This window comes from Drosophila miranda, chromosome XR (assembly GCF_003369915.1).
Source record: "Drosophila miranda strain MSH22 chromosome XR, D.miranda_PacBio2.1, whole genome shotgun sequence".
NCBI classification, from domain to species: domain Eukaryota; kingdom Metazoa; phylum Arthropoda; class Insecta; order Diptera; family Drosophilidae; genus Drosophila; species Drosophila miranda.
In genome coordinates this window covers 3,712,221-3,735,674 of record NC_046674.1, presented here as the reverse complement: position 1 = coordinate 3,735,674, position 23,454 = coordinate 3,712,221, and the positions used below count along the sequence as shown (strand labels likewise).

General features: G+C 46.0%; 1 protein-coding gene across 4 annotated transcripts in view; it reads right to left on the bottom strand.

Annotated features, from left to right (window-relative positions):
- LOC108152450 (LIM and SH3 domain protein Lasp) overlaps window positions 1–23,454 on the bottom strand; it is a 27,271-nt gene extending 3,817 nt beyond the window's left edge. For 2 of the 4 annotated variants that reach the window (XM_017281809.2, XM_017281810.2), the window contains exons 1-2: window positions 22,828–23,454; window positions 8,114–8,208 (exon numbers count right to left, since the gene is read on the bottom strand). In XM_017281809.2, the coding sequence (XP_017137298.1) occupies window positions 8,114–8,208; window positions 22,828–22,896 (164 nt within the window). In that variant the 5' untranslated portion in view covers window positions 22,897–23,454. The remainder of the gene's footprint in view (window positions 1–8,113; window positions 8,209–22,827) is intronic. The other 2 variants (XM_017281811.2, XM_017281812.2) reach the window with 2 other exon arrangements.

Below are 23,454 nucleotides of genomic sequence, written 5' to 3'. Positions count from 1 at the left end.
AAAACCTCTGACCTCTCGCTGCGCATAGTCGCTGCTCCCCAGCCCCCCCCTGCAGCAGCAGCTGCCACAGCAGAGAAGGTTTTTTTTTTTTTATCAATTAAAACAGCAACAGCCACAATTTTTGTGTGGCTTGATGCTGAACTTCTTTCACCCGCTGGCTAATAACGGTCCCAATGCCAGAGATTCCCCTGTGGCTAATTGGAATTTATCAAAAAAATACAACAACCAAAACCGTAGAATAGTTTTGAGGTTTTACTATAAGCCAAGATCTGCAGAGATATTATGTCTCAGAAGAAGCTTATTCGAATAGAGCGGAGCGGCAGGAGGAGTGCCCAATCAAAGAGAGCCAGTAAAAAGGGACAAAAGGAGAGAGAGAGAGAAGATAAGCTTAAGTGCAGCTGCAAGAGCAAGCAGAAGAGAGGAAAGCGCTACCTGTGAGGTTTTGCTTGCATTTGTGGCTCTCTTTTGATCAGCATAGAGCGAGAGAGAGAGAGGCGATGGAAGCGGTGTCTGGCAGAAGAGAAGCTTAAAAGCTAAAAAGCTAAGAGAGTGAACTCAAGGGCGGCCCAGGGGATAGAGGAAATCGAGAACGCATTAACTTGCACTTTAATTACAACTAAATTATGGACATTCTAGTGTTCCCAGAAGTATGCTACAATCATTTAGCACACACACACACACACACAAAGACAGAGATAGCACCATAATTCATAAACTTTTAGCGCACACTGTGTGTTTACTGTTTACTTACTTTACTGTTATCTTAATCGAAATTGATGAGAGAGAAAAAAAACGTACAAGCACAAAAGCTGTGATATTTTATGCGTGCCACACACAAACACACACACACACACACACGCAGAATACAACAGCATTGGCCCCACAGACTAATACATCAATTTAATTATTGTTATTGTCAGCGGCAGAGTGGCAGAGCGGCAGAGTGGCAGCCGCAGCAAAGGGCACGGGGCAGCATTTCGCATGTGTTATACAAAAGTAATCATAATGGACAAACAAACACACACACACACACACGCACGCACCATGCAAGCAGCGACATGCACGAACATGCAGGCAGAGGCCATTCATCCACTCATACGAGACCCGACCCGACCCTTTTTCTTTCTGTTTTTCTTTTTGTTTTGTTCTTTTCGAGGGCCCCACTGTGCGCGCGAATGCAGAGAGTACTTTAACCCATCAGTGGTCTAATCGATCGATGGATCGATCGATTGCTGCAGAGAAAAAAAAAAAAAAGTACAAAATCAACGGAACTGATAACTGAACAGAACGATAGCCACACACACACACACACACAGCCCCAGCCGAGAGGTTGATAAACCTTTATAGAGTGTTTGTTTCTGTGTGAACGCACACCCCCATGCCCCATGCCCCATGCCCCATGCCCCGTGCCACCCCCGCTAGGCCGCACTGTAAACGTAATTGCATGCAAGTCAATTGGCTTTATATAATATTTATGGCTATTTTACCAAAGTTCTCCGTCTCTCTCTCTCTTCTAATCGCCGCCACAGCTGGCGCCGCTCTAAGCGTCGTCAAGTGCTGCTGATAAGTAGGGGAGGGGAGGGGGAGAGAAGTACCGGCGGAAGGTAGGGGCGAGACAATAAGCTGAAATTGCATTGGAATGTAGGCATTACATTGAGACACACACACACACACACAGATACAGAGATACGTGTATGGCACGCATATGGCACCACAAAAGGTGACCAGTGATAGATAGTGGATTGTAGTACAAGGCCGTTTAATGTGACCAAAGCGTGTGAGCAGCAGCAGCAGTGGTAAAGGGGGGGGGCCTGGGAGGGGCCAAAGAGAGACCAACCATATAAGATTCGAATAGTCGAAGCTTTGATACCCTGGCACGTACCTACAAGGCACAGATACCCCCTGCTCTACCCTCTAATAGTACCAAGAAGAGCAACAAGGAGAGAAGGAGAGAGAACAAGATATGGTGAGGGGTGCCATAGATGGTAGGGGATTGGTAAGTGGAGTGGAGTGGAGTGGCGGGGTGGGGGCATAAATAAGTACAAAGCCAAACGCAGTAGCCACCGCAGAGTGCAGCGTCCGCCGCATTGCCGTTGCACATTTGGTCCGGTCACACACTGTTGTTCTTGTTGCTGCTGCTGCTTGTGGCACACATTTCTGCTGCTGCTGCTGCTGCTGCTGTTGGTGGCAACTCTGGTAATGATGACATAACAATGCTTAAGCGCCCGCCGGCGACATTGGCGGACAGCAGCAGCAAGAGCAGCAGCGGATGTCTCAGCACGTTCCCAATAGATCAACCAGCTGCTGCTGCAACAACGCGGGCACATCGTGGTGCAACATGCATTCATGCCACAGACACAGCAGAGGCGTGTCCATGTGTGTGATGCAATTGTTTTTGCTGCTCCCCTTTTTTTTTCTTTTTTTTTATTATCAAAAGAAGTTTAATTTATTTGTAAACAATACACAAACAATGGACACAGCAACAAAAAGCACAAGAGAAACGAAAGAGAAGCAACAAGAGCAACAACAACAGTTTTTGTTGTGTTTGTTTTGCAATATGTACATACATACATATATTCTCCAACATCTCCTTCCAGCGGACACGCATTTAAGGACATAAATACGGTCCTATGTGCTTGGAAGAAAATCCTTGTGTACAATGTCTTCCCATCTCTCATTCCCCCAAGAATACCCTCTCCTGGAAGAAATATTCGCTTGAGAAGGACAATATATACTAGGGGGCACACTAGGCCCTCCTCTCGAGGGTATTCCGTAGTCCAATCTATTCGCAATCTTTAGCATTTCCATTTGCATCTACCGACCGGCCTGTTAATGATTTCCCAACGCAAATTGCTGTTGATGTTTGAAGGAGAGACCAGACCTGGATTCCCCATCAAGCAAGCGCTGGACAGACTACATCATGTGGTGCGGTTGCAGACCACACCATGAACAACATCCATCCATCCATCCATCCATCCATCCATCCATCCAAACGGAAACCCAGACCCAACGCCCCGCCCCGTTTACGCCTCTTGTGGGGAATGAAAACTGTTTGGACATTCATTGGATGTCAACATATTTTTTCTGGTTTTCTAGTTTTCAGTTTTCAGTTTTCAGTTTTAGTTTATTTTTTATTTGTTGTTGTTGCATGTGGAACACAATCCCGATTGGTGTCCAGTTACCACACCAGTTATCATAACCCCCCCGGTCACGGACCCCCCATCCATCCATCCATGACAGTCTTTTGTTGTCATTGTTCTTGTGCAAGGGATCAACATCTAAACTGCAGCAGGGAGGGTGGAGCGGAGGGAGGAGCGGAAGGAGGGGACCATCTAATGATAAAAGATTTACCACCAAAGAGGGGAACGAAGGGTCTCCTGGACTACTCCACGTTTCTGGCCAAGAAAAGTTGAGGGAATGCGGCTATAATTCATTTCAATTAGTGGATAATGACCGAGGGGAGCTGCTGCATGACGCGCGAGTGAACAAAACTTCTTTGAAATGAGTGGAGAATGTTTTTCTCTCACCCAATCTCTCCACACCCTTGTATCCCCCCCTTTGTCTTAATTCCCTTAATTCCCATTCACGAATCTCATTGCATAACTAAAAGAGAAATCATTTCACACATAATTTACGCGAAAAGCGTTCAAAATTGAAAATTAAATGCATGTCCATTCCCCAATGCGATTATCCAGTGCTCCACGAGCCCCCCCTCCCGCTCCTCCCCCTCGTTTTGTGTGCAAAAAGTTTTTGGTTTTGTTTTTTTTTTTTTTTGGCATTGGCCCATCAACAACGCATCCATAAAACCTCATCATCGTCGGGTTCATTCATTCTGTATTCATAATCCGTTGCAGGAGACTCAATCAAAGTGAATACAAAAGTTGGAGTGCGGGGGGGGGGGCATGTTTAAAGAAAGGGAAAAAGAGGAGGCACGACCCGTCGGACCGGACCACTCCCACATCTCACATTTCAATATTTCGGAAGCGACGACGACACTCTACAAATTTCGTTTTATTTTTGCATAAAAAAAAACCAACAAAAAACAAAAACACAAAAATTAAACAAAAGACAAAGCCCTGTCTCTGTTTCGGTTTCGGTTTTTTGGGTAATTGAAAAGAGTGAGAGAGGGAGGGAGGGAGGGGGAGCGCGAGGGAGAGGCTTAAGTAATCAAGCGAATATATAGGTAATACCCTATATAATACACATATCCCACAGACACATGCATAGACCTCGTAACACCATTGTTTGGTGGCTCTTTTAAGCCGCATTTCAAAACGAAAGTAACAAAAAAAAATATCCCCCCACAAATGAAATGAATGAACAGAAGAGAAGACAAGGAATGTGGCACAGGGGGAGGGGGAAGGGGTAAGGGGTGGGGCCTGACCATGGTTCACTGGGTTTTTATGTTAATAAATAAATGCCAATGATATATGTAGGATTCCACCCATCATTCGAAAAAAAGAGTTCATGTTCTTATTCCTGCATTTTTTTCCATTTTTTTTTGTGTTTGGGCTTTCCCCCAATGAAAGGCCCGGAAAAAGAGGACATTGTAAACATCTGTGTCTCTTCCGCTCTCATCCTCCCCCCCCCCCCCCCCCTCCCTCCGTCACTCGTTATTTTCTAGTTCAATTCCACAACTAAAACGTGGAGGTGGCCTCTCAGCCGTGGCCTGCCTCCCCCCTACCCCCTTTCGAAGGTAATGTAATGTAATATATTGTACCGAATGAATGCCACATCTGCGAGTGTGTGTGCCTCTGTGTGTGTGTTCCTGGCATGTCCGGGCATGTCCTTTCCTGCCCCGTCCGTGCCCCTCTTCAAGTGGCAACACAAACAAAACACTGACAAAAGGCTTAGGCTTGGGAGACGAAACTCCGAGACTCCCAGACTCTGGAGCCCCCGAGACTCTGTGACTCTGCGACTCGGACTGTGGCTTCAAGATGCAATTGGGGCATAGAGAAAGTTTAGTTTGTTGGAAAACGACAACGAAATTTCGGATCCATCACATGTTTAATGTTCAAAGTTCAAAGTTGCTTTGCAATTGCCGGAAAATGGGCAAAGCCTTTCTTTGGATTTTGTGAGTTCTTGAAGGATTTTTTATGCCAAGAAAATGATGGTCTTTTTGGCATTTTCTTGAGGAATTAGGAGGGAATACGATCCAATCAGTAGTCTCAAGAGATTTATGATTTATTTGGTGGAATTATCAATATACATTGATTGGTTGTACTTTTATATTTTATTCAGCGATCTTTACGAAGATCTTTCTCTAACAATGAGCCGGCAAACTAGAGATTTGAGGTCGAAGTTTAAAGGAGAAACTCTCGAAGAGTTTAAAGGAAGATTCTGGAGTAAAATTTTGGATAAAGTTTGAAGGAAACTGTTTGTCCGTAGGATCTTTTAGGAGTTTTAGTATTTCAGAGATCTTACGGGAAAAACGGAAGATTCTAGAGGAAGGTTCTAAAGGAAAATTCTAGAGAAAGGCCTCAGAGGAAGGCCCCAGAGGAAGGCTCCAGAGGAAGGCTCCAAAGAAAGAGTAGATTCTGTTGGAATTTTCCAAGGTAAGTCAATGGCAAAAAGTCGCCACTCATAGGATCTAATCCACTCTAATCTTTTTCTTCCTCGCTCGAAATGTATACAAAAAAAAAAATATTCACAAATTTTCGAGCACTATTCCCGCCTCTATCCATCCAAGAGGAGGCTTCCCTGTTCCCTCGCGCCAGGCAGTGCCTTTCCTTTGCATTCTATTATTCCTCGGGCACCTCCCATTCCATCTTCCTGCTGTCCACTGTCTTCCATCCATCTTCAATCCAATTACCAATCACAGTAGCGTCTGCTGGCACTTCTGTGGAGGCAGGGGGCAGGGGGCAGGGGGCAAGGGGCAAGGTACGAGTGTGTGTGTGTGTGTGTGGCCCAAAGTTTAATTGCATGTTTCCCTCATTTACTCGTATCCTGCGAATAGAGTTCATAATTTATGGCCATCGTGTTATCCCCAAAGGGAACGGACCGGCCCGGCCCGGTCCCCCTCTGTGAACCCCTTTGACCCCATGAGACGTATGGAAAAGTATGAAAACTTTGCTTGGAAATTGGAATCTCTTAAGAAGCGGGAAGAACCGAAGAAGAAACTTCTCCAGCAATTATAAAATGCAAACCGAAATGCAACTCCAAGTTGGGCTGCAGGTTCGGTTCGGTTCCAGGGAAAATCTAGACCAAAGATATGGGGAAAAGAAGAGGGATAGAAGAGGGATAGAAGAGGGCGAGAAGAGGGACAGAAGAGGGACAGAAGAGGGACAGAAGAGGGACAGACGAGGGCCAGAAGAGCGGTTAAAAAGAGGCAAGTCGAAGACAGAAAGACAGGAAGAAAGACGGACAGACGGTGGAGTGGTGTGTGTACGTGGCGTCACGTAATCGGGGAGCAGCGAAGAAGCGGCTCTGTGGGGCAGAGGGAGAGGGAGGGGGAGAGGGGGCCTCTGTGGGGCATGCACCAGAGACAACATTCGGTTGATAGAAGGTGCAAAGCGGTTCGAGGAAATGCAGTGAAAGTGCCAAACGGAAAATGGGGCGTTACCGCCAAAGCGGCCACAAGCTTTTCCTGCCTGCCAGCCAGCCACATTGCAGAATTTATGCAGCAGGCGATGACATCACTGAAATGTTGCACAAACACAGAGTGGGGCGGTGGGGCGGGGGCACACACTGCGGCGCAATGGAGCTAACGGACGCATAACTCAATCCGCATGGAATTTTTATTCCCGCAGCGGTGGCATCCACAATAAATCTGCATTAGAGTAGCAGCAGCAGTAGCAGCAGGAGGAGGACTAGCAGCGATCGGTGGCAGGACCTCTCTCCCAGGAGGATACAACCAATTTCTGGTCGTCATGCCCCCCCCCTAGCCCCCCTCGGGCCTTTGGCTCAAGGCCAACAAATGCAGCAGCAACTGCCACGCACTGCAGCAAAAAAAAAAAGGGGGAAAAAAGCAGAGAGGAAAAGGAGTCCAGAGTCAAAGTTTTGTCCGAATACAAAGCAAAACACTTGCCCCCGTCGCTGTGTCCAGGACGGCACGTGAGTCGAGTGTGTGTGGCAACAATAAACATGACCGAGGAGCAGGGGGCAAGCCAGAACACTCCCCATGTGGCACACATTCCCAGCGGGGGGGGAATCGCGATTTGAAAAGTGCAGCAGCAGCAGGAGGAGCACCAGGAGGAGGAAGCAAGGGAAACACTCCTTCAGGAAAATCCGCCTTCTGTGTGTCACGGGAAAGCCCCTGCTGTTCGCGTGTGAAAACTCAGCGACTGAGGGCGGGGAAGCCCACTCAACAACTAGTTCTCTGTATTTTATGAAAGAGCGGAACTAGTTCTTTATACTCTATAAGAGAGGAACAGCACAGATCTTTAGGATAGATGGTAGACCACAAGACCGTCCCTAAACGGTTCCTGCAAGCGGAAGGATCCGATGATTCGATGACATTTTAAATTCCATTTGCAATCAATCCAGAAAACACATTCCAAAGTACATTTGAATGGAATCCACAACGTTTTTGTCGAGGCACACGTTCCAAAATCCAGGCAAGCGGTCTCTCTCTCTCTCTGTGTCTCTCTCTAGATTCGAATCTCAACAGCTGCATTTCCGCATTCCAATCACCGTCACTCCCACACAGAGTTCTCCCTCTCCGACTGTGGGTGAACAATCTGCTGAAGGAGGCGCCTGCCCCCCGCCCGAAGGAGAGTTGGGCTTTGCAATTTTCCAGCGAATTCAGTCGGTACCTTATCTGTAGCCACCTCTATAGCTCCCCCAACAGCCCTCGCACCTCCTCCTCCTCCTCCTCTCTCTCTTTAGCGATTAGATAAACGACACTAATGAAGATTGGGGGGAGGAGAAAGGCAGAAAGGCATGGAGGAGGTACAGTAAATCAAGGCCGCTCCCCCCAACCCCCTACCCCCATGCCTTGTGACACATTCCCGGGCGATAAGAAGACCCTCGGGGGCTGGAGGACGTGATTGCCCCAACGGTGTGTGTGGCGTGGTGTTGATTTGGGGGCTGTGCTGGCAGGGGGGGGGGAGGGGGGGGGGGGGGGGGAGCCTGTTTTCACGGGATTTGGGGGTCGTTTCTGTGCTGTACTTACGCCTCGCAGTAGGGCATCTTGTTGTAGCCCTTGTAGGTTTTCATATTGAGCGTCATGCCGCATTCTGTGCATCTGAAACACGTTTTGTGCCATGTCTGAAAGAAAAAGAAAGAAACGGACAAATGAAACGAAATGAAATGAAATGAAAGAGAGAAGAAAAGCACAACAGAAGAAGAGAAACTGATGAGAATGCAATGCAATATTATTATTAGTCTTTCGCTTTGGCTTTGGGCCCTCCGCCGTCACCGCCGTCTCAGCTGCCGTCTCTGCCGTTTTGCTGCTTGTTAGCCCAAATTGGCGCAAACTTAAAGCCAACTCTGAAGCACAAGAAGCGCCAGAAGCTCGAGAAGAACAAAACTCCACTCGAATGGTATATTTTTCCAAAAATTTAATTGGCAAAAAACGAAACGAAATGAGAGGAGAGGAGAAGAGAAGGGAGTAGAATAGAAAAACGAGAGAAAGAGTGAGTGAAACCATACAGAAAAGTCTCCAGACTTTCATCTGGGGAAACGTTTTTCCCAGAGATCAAAAATGATCAGGGCCAGACTCTACCAACAACAGCTTCAGCAAGGAGACACCCTTGAAGGCGCATCTTCGAGCAGAGTTTGGCCAAAATCAAGTTCAGCTACGATCAAGGCTTCTAGATAAAAGACAGATAAGCCCGTAGTTATGGCTGTAACCTTCAGTAGAGTGGAGATAAACGGAAGCCTTAGACAAGCAGATGTTTGGATGGTGTATAGACCCTGGATAAGGCATAGATCAAGGTGTGAAACAGCCAGTAAAAGGCTAACCAGCAGCAGATAGTACTTCTCATGGCAGACATCCGAGATGGTAGTACCCCTACCCATCTACCCATTCCCGTAAGACAGATGTCTCAGACAGTAGTACCGTTCCATTGAGATAACTGTTCAGATAAGCGCAGTCGTATGTTGCATGATTTGTGGTGACTTCTTGGCAGATGAATCTCCAAGGAACTTGCCACAGAGCCCGACAACTGGCACACACACAAAGAGAGAGCCAGAGAGAGAGAGATAATTCTGATGGAGTTCTTGGCCTGAATGTAGTGTGTGGCATGTGGCATGCGGCAACTGCTGCCTGTGCAATGCGTTATGCAAATTTCTGCCAAAGAAAACACTCTCGAAAACCGCATTGGATCCTAGATGGGAGGGGGGGGATGGGAGGTCAACAAACGATTAACTTGTCTGCGGATTAAAGAGAGAGAGAGAGAGAGGCAGTGGCAGTGGCAGCCACAGAGAGAAAGATATATTTCCTAATTGGCTTTCAACGCGCGGCTCTCTGTCTGGAAGCTGTCGCAAAAAAAAAACGGCAGCAAACCAGTTTAAGCCACAATTAAAAGTGTGGACCACAAACAAAAAAAAACCCCATGTGATAGTTAATTGTTATTTTGATAGTAAGCAAAAGCTGGCCGCCACATACCACATTCCACATTCCACACCCAGGGGCAAGAGACTCCCCCCGCACAGCCCCCTGGCCCCCTGCCGACAGACAGAAAGCTGAAAGCGAAACAATCTTTTGACCTCCACTCCGCCAAACGTCGAGGAGCCCCACAAATAAATCATCAGATTTTTCTTTTCTTTTCCAGATTTGGGCTCCAGCTCAGGGGCTCAGGGGCTCGGCGCATGCGTAACAGGGGTTAAATATGAGGCAACTACCGTTGGGAATTCCACAGAGAGAATGAGCGAGGGAGAGAAACGCATGCCCTGCCACAGAGAGAGTGCTCTACAGTTGATATCTCGAGCATTTCGATTCGTAAAACTTTGTTTATTTTTAAGAAAGAAACAATCTAATAAGAAGCATCTCCGAAACGAAAGGAAAAGGACTGAAGAAACAAACGCCTAAGGAATCAACGAGGACACAATTTCGAAAGAAAGAAATAAAAGGAATCCCCTTATGGGGGGAATTTTTGAAGGTGAAAAGTCCACCTCCGTTCCAGCATTTTTTTGCAACAGAAATCTGAACAATTTCCCTGCATTTTAGATATAAATCGGATAAGCAATCTCCTAAAGGGAATATATGTCTTCAAGGAACAATCCACGGAGAAGGAATCTCTCAAAGAATTCATCGCTGAAGAAAGAAGGAAAGGAATCTTTGAAACAAATCACCTCCAAGTGGAGGAATCTTCGAAGAATATTCACAATCGTAGCGATAGATCGAATTATGATCCATATACCCGCTAACCATTCATACAGATCGCAAGAGAAACCGGGTAAACCCATCTACCATTCATTTATACATCCCATAGAAACGATCACTTTCCAAAGGGTATACCCCATGGCACTGTTGCCCCTTTCTCTCTCGTTTTAGTGGTGGTGGTGGGGCTGCTACTGCTGCTGGGTGCTTGACCACATGAAAATTTCAATTTCATTTTCACTTTCACAACGCAACAAAATGCAGTCACAGTCACAGGCCCCCCTCCTCCCCCTCCCCACAGATACAGATACAGATGGATGACATTATCGTTTCCATTTGTAGGAGTGTGCATGTGTGTGTGTGCATGCATGGGTGCAGTGAGGTAATCGCTTTGGCTGTTGGTCACTCACTCCCACCCCCCCCCCCCCCCCCCCCCCCCCCACGGCACACCCTCTTGTCGTTACAGGGTATTATCTCCATCTCTATCCCTCTCCCTCTCTCTCTCTGTCTCCCCGTCTCCCTCCGATGCATTCAATGCTCGCTTTAACCCACTTTTTGTGCCCCAACATTTTTGTGCTTCTCGTCTTGATTTTCAATTTGCGGCTCAATTTTCACACAAGTTAAATGTTTTGTGCTGTTTTTACTCTTGGAATACCCTGTTTTCGTTGCACTGGCAGCAGGGTATGATGATTTTGATGCATCGAGGAATGGAGGAGGAATGGGGGAGGAATGGGGGAGGAATGGAGGAGGAATGAAGGAGGAATGGAGGAGGAATGAAGGAGGAATGAAGGAGGAATGCAGGAGGAATGGTGGAGGAATGCTGGAGGAATGGTGGAGGAATGGAGGAGGAATGGAGGAGGAATGGAGGAGGAATGGAGGAGGAATGGAGGAGGAATGGAGGAGGAATGGAGGAGGAATGGAGGAGGAGTGGAGGAGGAGTGGAGGAGGAGTGGAGGAGGTATGGAGGAGGTATGGAGGAGGAGTAGAGGAGGTATGGAGGAGGTATGGAGGAGGTATGGAGGAGGAATGGAGGAGGTATGGAGGAGTAATGGAGGAGGAATGGAGGAGGAATGGAAGCATTTGCTGAAGGAATATTTCCCGCTGGAAGATTCTTCTAATGGTATAATTTCCATCAAGAAGTATATTCTAAAGAAAAATCTCAGAAAAAGGAAGGGATTGAGGAGAAGGAAGAATCTCCCAAGAAGGGAAGAATCTGCACCGGAAGGAAGAATCTCCCAAGAAAGGAAGAAGCTCCCAAGAAAGGAAGGATCTCCACCGGAAGGAAGAATCTCCCAAGGAGGAAAGAGTCTCCACAGGAAGGAAGAATCTTCCTAGGAATGAAGAATCTCCCAAGGAAGTAATCTGCAAGAGAAACAGTCTGTCTCCGTGCCTTCCTTCATCGGTTTCCTGTTGTCCCAAAACGGGGTAACAAATGCTTCGCTACTCGTCCCGTTTTGGGTGTTGTATTTCTGTTGTTGGATTGCTGTTGCAATTGTTATTGTTGCCTCTTTTGGGGCTATTGTTGTTGTGTTTTTCGTTACATTTTTTGTGTTTTTTTTTTTTTGTCAGCCACGACGACGACGAGGAGGTGTTAAATTTGCATTCGAATTTGCACGCTTTCAACGGCGGACGGCGGACGGCGGACAACAATGATAAAAACAATTGGCATGAGCCACGACGGAATGGTCAAAGACAATGGCCCGAAAGGTGGGCGGGGGGTTGCCCGGATTGACGACGCTCGGATTACTACCTTTTGGGAGGGAGGGTTGCGGTTGGTAGGGGGAGGGGGAGCGGGGCAAAAGAAAACCGAATGACAAATGAGGGCAATGAGCAGCAACAACAACAACAACAACAAGAGGCACACGAACAAAAGGAACCACAGAAAAAACCACAAAAATTGGTAACAAAGAGAAAAAAAAAAACCTATTTATAAAAGTCCAAATAAAAAATAAAAAAAACGTAGACTCTTCAAGTGTCAAAGTGATTTCTTTAATTTGCATAGGAAACAGGGAACTGGAGCAAACCAACAAAAAACACCTCCAAATGGGAGCAAAGATTTCATTTGTTGTTGTTGGAAGCCGATGAACTTTTGGTGATAAATGGGAACTACTTTTTGGCATAGCAAAAGGCATAGTGTAGGAAGTACTACCTTTCGCTGGAGAAGGCGGGGGGTGGAGGCAGGAAGTATCTGCACCTTTAAGTGGAGATGGAGATTTTCCACTCCGAGGAGAGGGATTTTCGTAAAGGGTTTCATGTTTTGTTGTTTTACGATTTCCAAGAACCTTTTCAACACCATTTATAGGCAATAAATCCTTGTGCCCTTTGGCCTTTGTCCTTTAACCGTTTTGTGGCATTTGAAGTGCAATTGAAGGCTACTCTATTTTTTGTCTTGTCTCCTGAATGGTTTTCACAATCGATTGTTCCAGGGAGCAGGCACAAGAGAAGAATGACAGCTGAAAAATACCCTATAGGTAACAAAAAACCCCAAAAACAAAAGCAAAGCCCTTTCCAAAAATACATAATCCACTAAATATCACATTTCCGATGATTTTCCTCCCCCACTGATCAGGCTCTGGGTCCTCTCAAATCGAGTATACCCGCGAGTAAAAGGGGTATTCCTAAAGCGAATTGTCCAAACTTTTTAGACAATAAACATTTCAAATGGAAAAATGGCAAACACGACACTAGACACGAGACACGAGAGCAAACTGCAAGTCCAGGATTCGCATTGTTAGGTACTCTCCCGGCGTACTAGTTGTTGTTCTTTTATTGTTTGGTCAAGAGAGGGAGACAAAAGAAAAGACAAGAATTCTATGGCCATTCAGCGGGACACTAAAGAGGGAGAGAGGCAGAGGAGGCAGAGGAATGGGTCCATTGTCCGAATTCCCACTTTTCTTTAAGCACAAATTAAACTTTGACGTTCGATGGCGCTGGTGGAGAGTGGGGATGGGGGAGGGGGGGTAGAGAACAACATTTAAAATGCTGTTATGTATAGCTGGTACCGTTATGAACCACATCAACCGAATGAAGTGGAAGCAGTAGCAGGCGAAAGGGGTTAGGCAAGCAGTTGAATCTCCTCTCTACAACTTTACATGCGAGATTAATCATGATTTAAAGTCGTTCTCCCTGTTGTTTTTCACCTCTTTCTCTTTTTATGCGTAGCCATGGCATCAATAGAGCGACTAATGAAAACAGCCAGAAGACACAGTTAAAGAGAGAAGAGTAGAGAAAGAAGTAGCAGCCATGGTAATGGTCAAAGGGGAGAGGGAGAGCGAGAGGGAGGCAAGAGCAGTGCCAGTCAAAACAGTGGGCAGAAGCGAAGCTGTATATGGTAAAGCAGTAGGAAGAACAAGCAGTGTAGAAAAAGTGGCAATCAAATCAGTAGGAGGAAAGAGAGAGAGAGCGAGAGCAGCAACAGCTACCACACAAAGAAAGCAGTCGAAAGAGAGCAGCAGAGGCAAAGAACAAACGAAGTTGTCGCCATTTCCATTGACTAAAAACAACAATTCCCACTCCCTCCTTCCACACACGCACACCAGCAGCATTGCTGGAGAGTGAATCATCCGCTCTGCGACTCGCTCTCTAATCAAGAAGTAGCCACAAAAAAAGCGAATCTTAAGCAAATTGAGACGCTGCTCTACCCCCACCTCTACCCATCTCTGGGCAACAAACAATACACGAAATTAATAAACAAACAAATTATTTGGTTATTTTCTCAGATACGATTCGAGTGCGCGAAAATGTGAAAATGTGTGGGGAGGGGGAGGGGAGAGAGAACAATAATAACCATCAAAAAAGCCATGCGATTCTAATCAATTTTTGCTTTTGTTTATATCTCATTTACCGCTAGAGTGGTGTGACAGAGCGAGGGGTGGACTGTGGAGTGTGGAGTGTATGTGGACTGTGGAATGAGGTTGAAGGCGAACATGATACATATGTTTTCATTTCATGGAGATTTTTCTACTTGGGAACCACCACAGCACACAATACGAAGAGACCTTTATCTCGAGGAATGACTTCAGATGCTAGGAATGTTTTTTTCTTTTTTTTTTTGCGCCATACCCAACCCATCCTAGCCTTCATCATAAATGATATAATAAATAATTTCACATTCTCGAATGGCCTTATCTTTTATCTCGGTACTAAATAAACTTTAGAAATTCTTCAGAAAAATAAAAAGTGAGATTTACTTGAGAACTCTTAGAAATTATGAAGTGGGAACGGGACTCCAAGATCTGAGGAATGTCTGGCAAAAACGATGGATTTCCAATCCATAAGATTGCAACGCCTTGCGGGACCCACCTTATAAGCAATCCCCCCACTGATTTCTGTTCATTATTTCGAGTGTTTCCCGTGTCTCCAATTGCAGTTAATCTCTCCGCTGCCTGTATGGGATTGCGTCACTTTTTGTTCCCCCCCTTTTTTTTTGATTCAGGCCCAGGCCTTGTATGCATATGACGAGCGACTGTCTGTACTCTTTCTATGGAGATGTAGATGAATGTTGGGTGTTGTCTGTCTGTGTGTGTGTGTGTGTGTGAGTGTTGTTATGTGCATAATAATTGCACAAATTCACATGCAAAAGTTCCAGTTTTCATTCCACAAACTCAAACTCAAACTCGAAAGACAAAGGCGGGCCCCAAGTCGAGCCAAAAACTTTGTCTGGCTATAAAATTCAATTTATGACACCCTCCCAAAGAGGCACTCCTCCCCCCCTCCCGAAGAAAAACCCCCGAAAAACAACTCAATTGAATGAAATGGACGGATCGGATCGGATCGAATCGGATCGGATCCCCCATCAATGGAAAGATCTACTGCACCTCTCCTCCCTTCCGTTTCCCGCATTTACCAGCCAGCGTGTGAAAATGGGAAAACATGAAGAGCCGCAAGAGCAAGGGAATTGCATAAGCAAACACTCGACTCGCACTCACACACTTATTCGAACAAAATGTTAGATAAACATTCAATTAGAGACTTTGACCAAATTTGGTCTTTAAACGGCAAAACGGGGTCTGGGTCTGCTCATGGAAAACCAACAATTAAAACCATTTTCAGGCATTTGCTCAACGCTCGTCAAAAGTACAGTTGTTATTGCTATTGTTGTTGATAATGACAATTATGTCATGTGTGTGTGGAGGCCACCATATAAGGCGGTGCAAATGGGACAGAGCGACAGATCAATCAGCTGTGAAAGTGAGACAGAGACAGAGACCGATGGATAGCCAGTCGTCTGGCATTGCAAATGTGCGACAAACAGACAAGAATAAGCGCGAGAGAGAGAGGGAGGGAGAGAGAGATCAACTGCATGAGTCACCAAGTGAACTGCTTACTGAACTCTGCTTTACCGTTTACTGCACACTCATTCCACCGTCCAGTGAAATGACAATTGGCATTTTAAAACATTCCCATTTCCATTTATATTTATATTTATATTATGTGCATATGTGTGCGTGCGTGTCCCACCTTGACCTTATAGACAGTCAGTAGAGACTTGTGGTAAATACAGCAGAGATTCGTGTGGCAAGCAGAGCGTGGAAAGGCGCAGATCCAAAGCCACATTCAGAGCGTGTTAAATTGACCAAAAACTTGAACTTTATGCCAAAAAAAACAAAAGAAGAGAAAGAGAGAGAAGAGCAGCAGTGGCGATGGCAGTGTGTGAGAGCTTTGGCATGAAAGCTTAAGCTTAAGAGCGAGAAGAAGCAGTTTAATTCTGCTTGGTCGCTTTCACTTCCGCCTCATCAGCTGTGCTCCCCTATCAAGCGTATGTGTGTGCATGTGTGTGTGTGCCCCGCCTACCCTCATCATTTACAACTTCCAAATATCGCAGTCAGCGTCATTAGTAGGCAAAAGTGGGAGTGGGAGTAAAAGAAGAAGCCATTTCAGAGGCAAAAGCAATGGATATGTGGGCAGGGGGTGTACGGGGAAGAAGCAGCCGTAGAAGCAGTTTCATGGGAAGAAGCAGTTTCATGGGACGAAGCAGTGCTGTGTGCAGAGGAAGAAGCGACAGCAGCAGCTGCCAAATGCAAGTGGGTTTTGATTTCACGTGGGGGGAGTGAGACAGACATAGAGAGGAAATCACTCCTCCCCCCCATACTCTAATGCACTCTCACAGACTCGATGGCAGCCCCTTCCTCCTGCATTTGCAATCAAATGATGTCTGTTTGCTCTTCTCGCTAGCGCTACTCAAATAGGGAATTACCAACTTGTTTCATTCGCAGCAGAGGCATATTGATATATGGATGGATGGATGCATACTCCATCTGTGAAGGCGGATCAAAAGTCTAACGAATACCATATGCTGTTCCTCTCACAGTTCTATAGAAGAAGTCACTCAAAGAGTCTAAGATGAGGGGGGGAAAAGCCGAATTGGAGAGTGATTTGTGTTTCAAAACTATTGTTGGGGGATCGCTCAAGAGAGCGGGAGTGCAGGAGAGCACGGCCACAAGATACAGAAACGTGGTTTGCCCCTCTCGCCCTCCACACACACCATCGCACATTTGCCCTTCGCTTCACTCAATTAGCAAAGTCAATACTAAATGCCGCTGGTAGCTGGTCCGCTGGTCCGCTGGCTTTGCTTTTCTGTGCTCCTCTTCTCTCTGTATCTCTCTATATTCTGCTGACGTTTCAACATTCTGTTTTGTTTAATTTATAAACGTCAAAACTTCACACATTTGCATTGCCTCTCGTGGCCTCTATCTCTGTTCAAACTTCGAATTGGATTGTCACATGTTTCCCTGGAAGCGCACACACACACACACACACACGCAGAGAGACTGTCCCTTGCCCTCTTTTCCACCTCCTTCCGAAGGAACCTATTTGAATTCTGCCCAAAAGATTAGCAAAGTGGTTAAAAGTTGTCCAATCCAATCAGAGAACTTAATATTGGAATAAAGCTTGCCATTTAATTATTAATTAGGACAGAGAAGGAGCGCAGAGAGAGGGGAGGGCGAAGCGGAGGGGGAGCACACAATGAGAACAAGCGAAACTTTTGGATGTGGAGCACAGAGAGCAACCGAATGCGGCTTGAGGTTAAATGTAGAGCAAAACTGAATAATAGAAGAGATTTCGCTGCAAGAGGAAGCGCTATTTAAGTGACAACTAGAGCAAAAGAGAAGAGGGGAGGAAGTAAAAAAAAAAGGAGAGAGGTATCGAGAGGGGGGGGGAACCTCAAGTGCAAGGCAGCAGCACAAGAGTCAAGCAACCACTTGAACTTCTCCAACTCCCTTCCCTCTCTCACGATCCATAGAAAAAGACAGATGCAATAAAAGAGCTAAACATAGCCACACGCATATCCCCACCCATCTATCCCCCTCCCGCCAGCCCTGCCCCACTGCAACCCCATGCAGGGATCAATTGGCTGATGACGAAAAGTCATGCCATGCAAATGGTTCCAATAAAAATAACATTGCTGCTGCACCGAAACCATAAACACCCTTCCATCTCCGACTTCCTTCCCTGGCGGCCGACTGCCACGCCAAATCACAAGACTCTCTGCGAGAAGAGAACGCAAAAGAGAAGAGAGCGCGAGCGCGAGCGAGTTCAAGTTGTTTCCCCTCTGCGGACATTACACGAGTCGTTGAGTGATCCTCCTCCCTCTCCCCCCGCGCTCTGAAGAGTTAATAAAGATCAATTGAATTTAAACAAAGCAATTTTTTGAGGAGGCTCCGGCACCGGCACCGTCTCCCCTCTCTTTTGGAGTGCTCTCTGATCTGGAAAGAGGTCAAGAGAGAGTCAAGTAAGTGCGTCGCTGTCGCTGTCGCTTGGATCGTCCGTTCTTCCCACTCTTGTGATCACAAGTGACAAAGGAAGAGGTGGAGACAAAAGATGGGGTGGAAGGAGAGCACAACAAATTACAAGAAAATACGCATTTACATACATAAATGGAATTGTAATTCCCGACGGCAAAACACACAATTAAAGATGCGACAGGAAGCCATCAGAGAGGGACAGAGACGAGGCATAGAGAGAGAGAGCAAAGGAAGACGTAGAAGAAGAGAGAAAAAACAGCAACTAACCCCAAAAAGAGAGCTCGCTCTTCAATCATTGTGTTCCGTCTCCCTCTTTCGGTCATTAGTCAAAATTTAAGCATCAAAATTAATTATACAATACACAAAAAGAAGAAAAAACCAAAAACCAACAATAGGAAACGTTTAATTGGAGGGAAAGCACAGCCACAGGCACAGCCACAGCCACAGCCAGAAGCTCTTTTTAAAGTTTCCCAACAACAACTTACAATCCACTTTCAGAATTGAACAAAAGTCGAGTCTGATTTTATTTTTGGTACAAAAAAAAAAGCGAAATCTTGAAGCAGACCAAATTCTGTCTCTCTCTTTCTTTGGCTTCGGCTTCGGCTCTGGCTCTGCCTTTGATTTTCTGTCATCTTCCCAATTGGCAAGCCAAAAAGCTCATGAAAGCCAAACGTCTAATTGGAACATTATGTCAATGAGTGGAATGGGAGCAGAAAAAGAGAGAGAAAACTAACGGCAGATTAGACTGCAACGAAAGTGAGTGGAGCGGGGAGCGGGCGGAGGGCAGAGGGAGATTAAAGTAAAACGAAAGTGAGTCAAGGGAGAGGGAAGGAGCGACGGTCGTCCCAGACAATTGCATAATCGTCGAGGCCCGCAGGCCACAAAAGTTCTCACACAAAAAAAGACAATGAAGTGGGCACTCTCTCAGAGTGAGAGAGGAGTACGGAGTACCCTCTCTACCCAGCAAAGAAAAGGAAATGACGATAAGGAGATGCAAAGACAGCGATAAGTCAAAACATGATTCTCTCCCCTTCCCATCTGTCACTCGTTCCACTGTCGCTGCCGCCGCTGCTGCTGTTGCTTCTTGACCACTTTTATTTTCATGCCTCACTTGATGCACCCTCTCTCCTTCCACTCGCATATTCCTCACGTCAGTTTTCCACCCTTACCCCGTTCCGACTGCACAAAGCCCATGCCCCCGACAGCAGCGGAGTGAAAAATTGATTGTCATGCAAAAGTGAACTTTAGTTTTGAAGTTGTCTCTTCAACAGAGTGAGTGGGGTGAAGAGGCTCAGGCTGAGGCTCCCTCCCTCTCCTTGTCCCTCCATTTCTTGCTTGCGCTCAGTCAAGAGTGAAGAGAAAATATACGAGTATGCAAATAAATAAATACATATAAAGTTATTGTCATTCTTCCATTTCGTCTGCCCTCTACTTGTTCTCCTTCCTCCCAGAAGATGCGCCACAGAAAGGTATATTAACCAGAGAAGGTGGGCCAGACTTGGAGCAAGCAGGGCGGCACTGCTTCACCTGGTACCGCAATATACCTCTAGAGAGGTTTCCCTGCCTCACAGTAGCGCTCTCTCTCTCTCACTCTCTCTCTCTCTCTTTTCTTTAAAGTTTGTTGCTGTAGTCATTTGTCACTCGAAAGGATGCAAAAATTAATACCACTAAGAGGGCAATAGCAATAGAGGGCAATGCCTGCCTGCTCTAGCATTAGTGCTGCCCATTTTGGTGGCAAAATGTGTGCCATGACAGGACGGACGGACGGAAGGGGGCCGCGACCCCCCCTTCTCGTTAAGTGGAAAACCAAGTCAAATGGCGGACGGCTTTTATGTTTGATGCTTCGCTGCCTCTCATTGTGTCGCTCTCTGCATCTCTGCCGCTGCCTGCTGCCTGCTGCCAACGATGACTACGACGACTCGTGCTCAACGAAATTGGCCAGAAAAAGCTGGCCAAAAAACTGGCACGTTCCTATGTGTCTCTCTCTCTCTCTCTCTCTCTCTCTCTCTCTTAACCGATCCCCCTGCCCTCCCCACGGCGGATGCCCATGACAACGTGACAACAGCAGCAACAAAAGCAACAAAGAGGTCATTTACTTTCCTTACTGCCCCCCTGCCCCCTGCCCTACGCCACTCATCCTCCATCGAAGTGTGGCTGGAAACCCAAACAAAGCCAGCCAGCCAGCCCAAAGCAAAAGTCAAACTGAACTCCACAAATTTCGTGCAAAATAAAACTCAAATGCAACAACAAAGAAGAGTGCTATGATTGGTCGAGTATCTACATATATAGGGATACCCTTTAATTTAGGCAGATCTCTCTTATGAACGAGCCCATAATCTGTGTCGAAGGAGAATCTACTGAGCCACAGGCTCTCCCCCTTACGATTATAGGGTATAGGCCGCAACATCAGCAACAAGAACAACAGACGACAAGGAACAGGAAAAGGAACAGGAACAGGAAGGAACACACAAATAAAACTCAGAGATAAATGAAATTGGCAACAGAAGCGACAGGCCACAGCGACAGCTACAAACGGAACAAGTTGACTTCTCTCTTACTGCTTTTGCTTCTGCTTCTTTTTCTACTTTTCATTTTATTTTTTTTTAATTTTTCGGTATCAAAAATCGATTAACAAAGCGCCGGCAGCGATGCGGCGGCACAGAGCCGCAAAACTTTAACGGGACATTTCAAAAAGCCATTTCTTTCAAATGCATTCGCGTGCCACATCGTCTGTGTGTGTGTGTGTAGAAAGACGACAGAGATACCAGAGATACGATAATTGGTATAAAATGCCCGTTTATTGCTGTCAGGCGTATCGATTTCTATATCAGGATGTGTCACGTGCAGATAGCAGTGGAAACAGGAACCAAAGCAAATCCTAATGGAAAGAGCACCGCTCTCCCTTCCCCAGTCTATTCTCTAACATTAGGGGGATTCTACCTTATAAAGATAATATAATTTGTTTTGTATTTTTTTGTTTAGCGTGTTTCTTTTGAAAATTGTTCGAAATAATAGCCTTACTACAACTATTATTGAATAAAAAACAGACTTAGATGAGCTAATGATTTCTGACTAATATTCAAAGCTAAAAAAATATCCCACAGCAAGCAAGTCACATGATAATTAAGCTTTGATTGCCCTTCCCCCGCTAAACAATCATTTTGTTATTCTTTCCTATTGGTCAACGTTTTCTTTACGTATTATTATGAAATACGAGTAGAGCTCGTGTACATACATTAATATTTTGCAATCGGGGTGCACATGACACACCCTAACAAGACACGCAACGTCTTGCAAAAGAAGAAGAAAACTAATGCAATTTCATGTAAAGGTAAACACGTCTAGCTATCCCCCTCCTCCTCCCACTCCCCCTCCCAAACCCAATCCCACTATCTCTTACACTTACTTCCAATCTTTTTCCCACTATCTCCTCCGTCGGCCTGTCTGCTGTTTTGTGTATTTACAGGTTTCAACATTTCCATTAGCCAAAACACACACACACACCCGTAAGTACATACGCACCAGACGGAGACAGAATAGCATAAATATTTTATAACTGACTTCATTTCGTCTTCTCTATTACTCCATTGTCTATAATTAGAAGCTGCTGCGTGTGGGAAGGGGAGGAAGAAAAAAATCTGCTGGAGAGGTACCTCTCATACATATGTACATACATATGTAGGTAGGAGAGAGCGAGCAAGCAGCAGCTGTAAAGATCCAGCATCTAGCCAGAGAGTAGCGCTAAACTCAAGGTATGTAAGTAAAAGGTAAGGCAGTAGCAAACCTGAAGATCGAGACATCCATACCTTCTACAAGATGTGTCTTTCCCACAATTAGGATGTTAGAGCGGGAGGGGGCTGGTTTCGAGATTGACACGTTCCAGCGGCTGATTGCAACAAGAACTAGGCGGCGGAATGCCAATTGGAATCTGATGATGGATTCGAAAAAAGGGGGAGACGGCGCTGCGGTTGTGCTCTGTAAATGTTTGTGTCTGGTTGCGGCGTCTCGTATTCCCGTTATCAGCGGCAGAGTCGAAATTTAAACAAAACATGGAACAGCGACAGCCGACAAGCCAAGGGCGAGAAATGAAGAAGAGTCGGGGCGGTGGGGTGATGGTGGTTCAAGAGAAATACAAACAACAGTTCAATAAAAATAAACTGGAATTAAGCATAAACCAATAAGCGGTACGACGGGAAAGAAAGCAAGCCCCCCTCATGTTCGAGTGTGAGTGAGAACGCAGTAGAAGAAAAAACAAAACTGGTCCCAAGACTCGCTCAAAAATATGCGCTCAAGGTCGGTCAACGGATTTGCTTTTGTTGCTCTTTTTCGACCAAGCAGCCGCAGCAGCAGAAAAGCAACAGAAAGATCACAAAACAGGGCGCCAGAGAGAGGGAGCATAATTCTGCTAGCGGAAGCAGCAAATTTCAATTTCCTGAGTTGGCGAATAAATTTGTTGCTTCACCCACACACACACACAGACAGCAGCTGTGCCGTTATTTCCAAGAAGCGAAAGGCAAACCAACAGCTTTTTTTTTACGAATTCATAGGATAATAAACCGAAAACAGAGCAAAAGGCACGCATGATCAATGGGGGGTAGAGAGCGAGAGAGAGAGAGAGAGCACAGAGAGATCAGATCCAGCTCGCCATGTGCTAGATAGCCGTCTCGCTCTAACGCTCGCCGCACCTTAACAAGTGCGAAGAAGCAGCGGCATAAAACAAAAGGAGCAACAGCATCGGAATAGTGGAAAAACGGAATGGAAAAATATGCATTTTTCCTTTAAAAAACTGAAAATAACTGAACAAAACACAAAACTCACCTTATCCAGACACTTGAGCTCCTCGATGGGGTACACCACCTTCTGGCAACGGGCACAGGTTTTATTCATCTTCAATCCTCGCTCTGCTTCTTCTTCTCCTACTGCCTCTCTTTCTTTCGACGATCCAGCAACCGATTTGCGGGGCTGTGTGTATGTATAAGCACTTTTATTTACACCGAACTATGGAGCCACAGGACCGCTGGAAAACTCTGAAATTTTGCACAGCTCTCTATCACGTTTCTTCCACTCAACTTCCCCTCAATTTTGCATTACGATCTAGGCGGTTGGTGCTGGTAGCGGCGACGGCATCACCGATTACAGGGGATATGAAACAAAAATATTACAAAAAATATGTTGTGTTGTGGCTCAAGGCTCAAATCTGATTAATCGAAACTGAAATTTTCGTAGCTCTGACACTAGTCACAAATCTCTAATTCTGTTTTTTTCCACGGCTGTTGAGACTGCGCTGCAGGTAAGCGACGCGCGCAGAGACGCACTTGTGTCTTCTGTTTTCTGCTTGTATTCCCCGGAAAATTCACGCCTGTCCGCGAGGTCGACCGTTCGGAAAAAAAATTGGGCGGCAATTGGGGGGCAGTTGGGCGGCAATCAAGCAGTGTGCGACCGTTC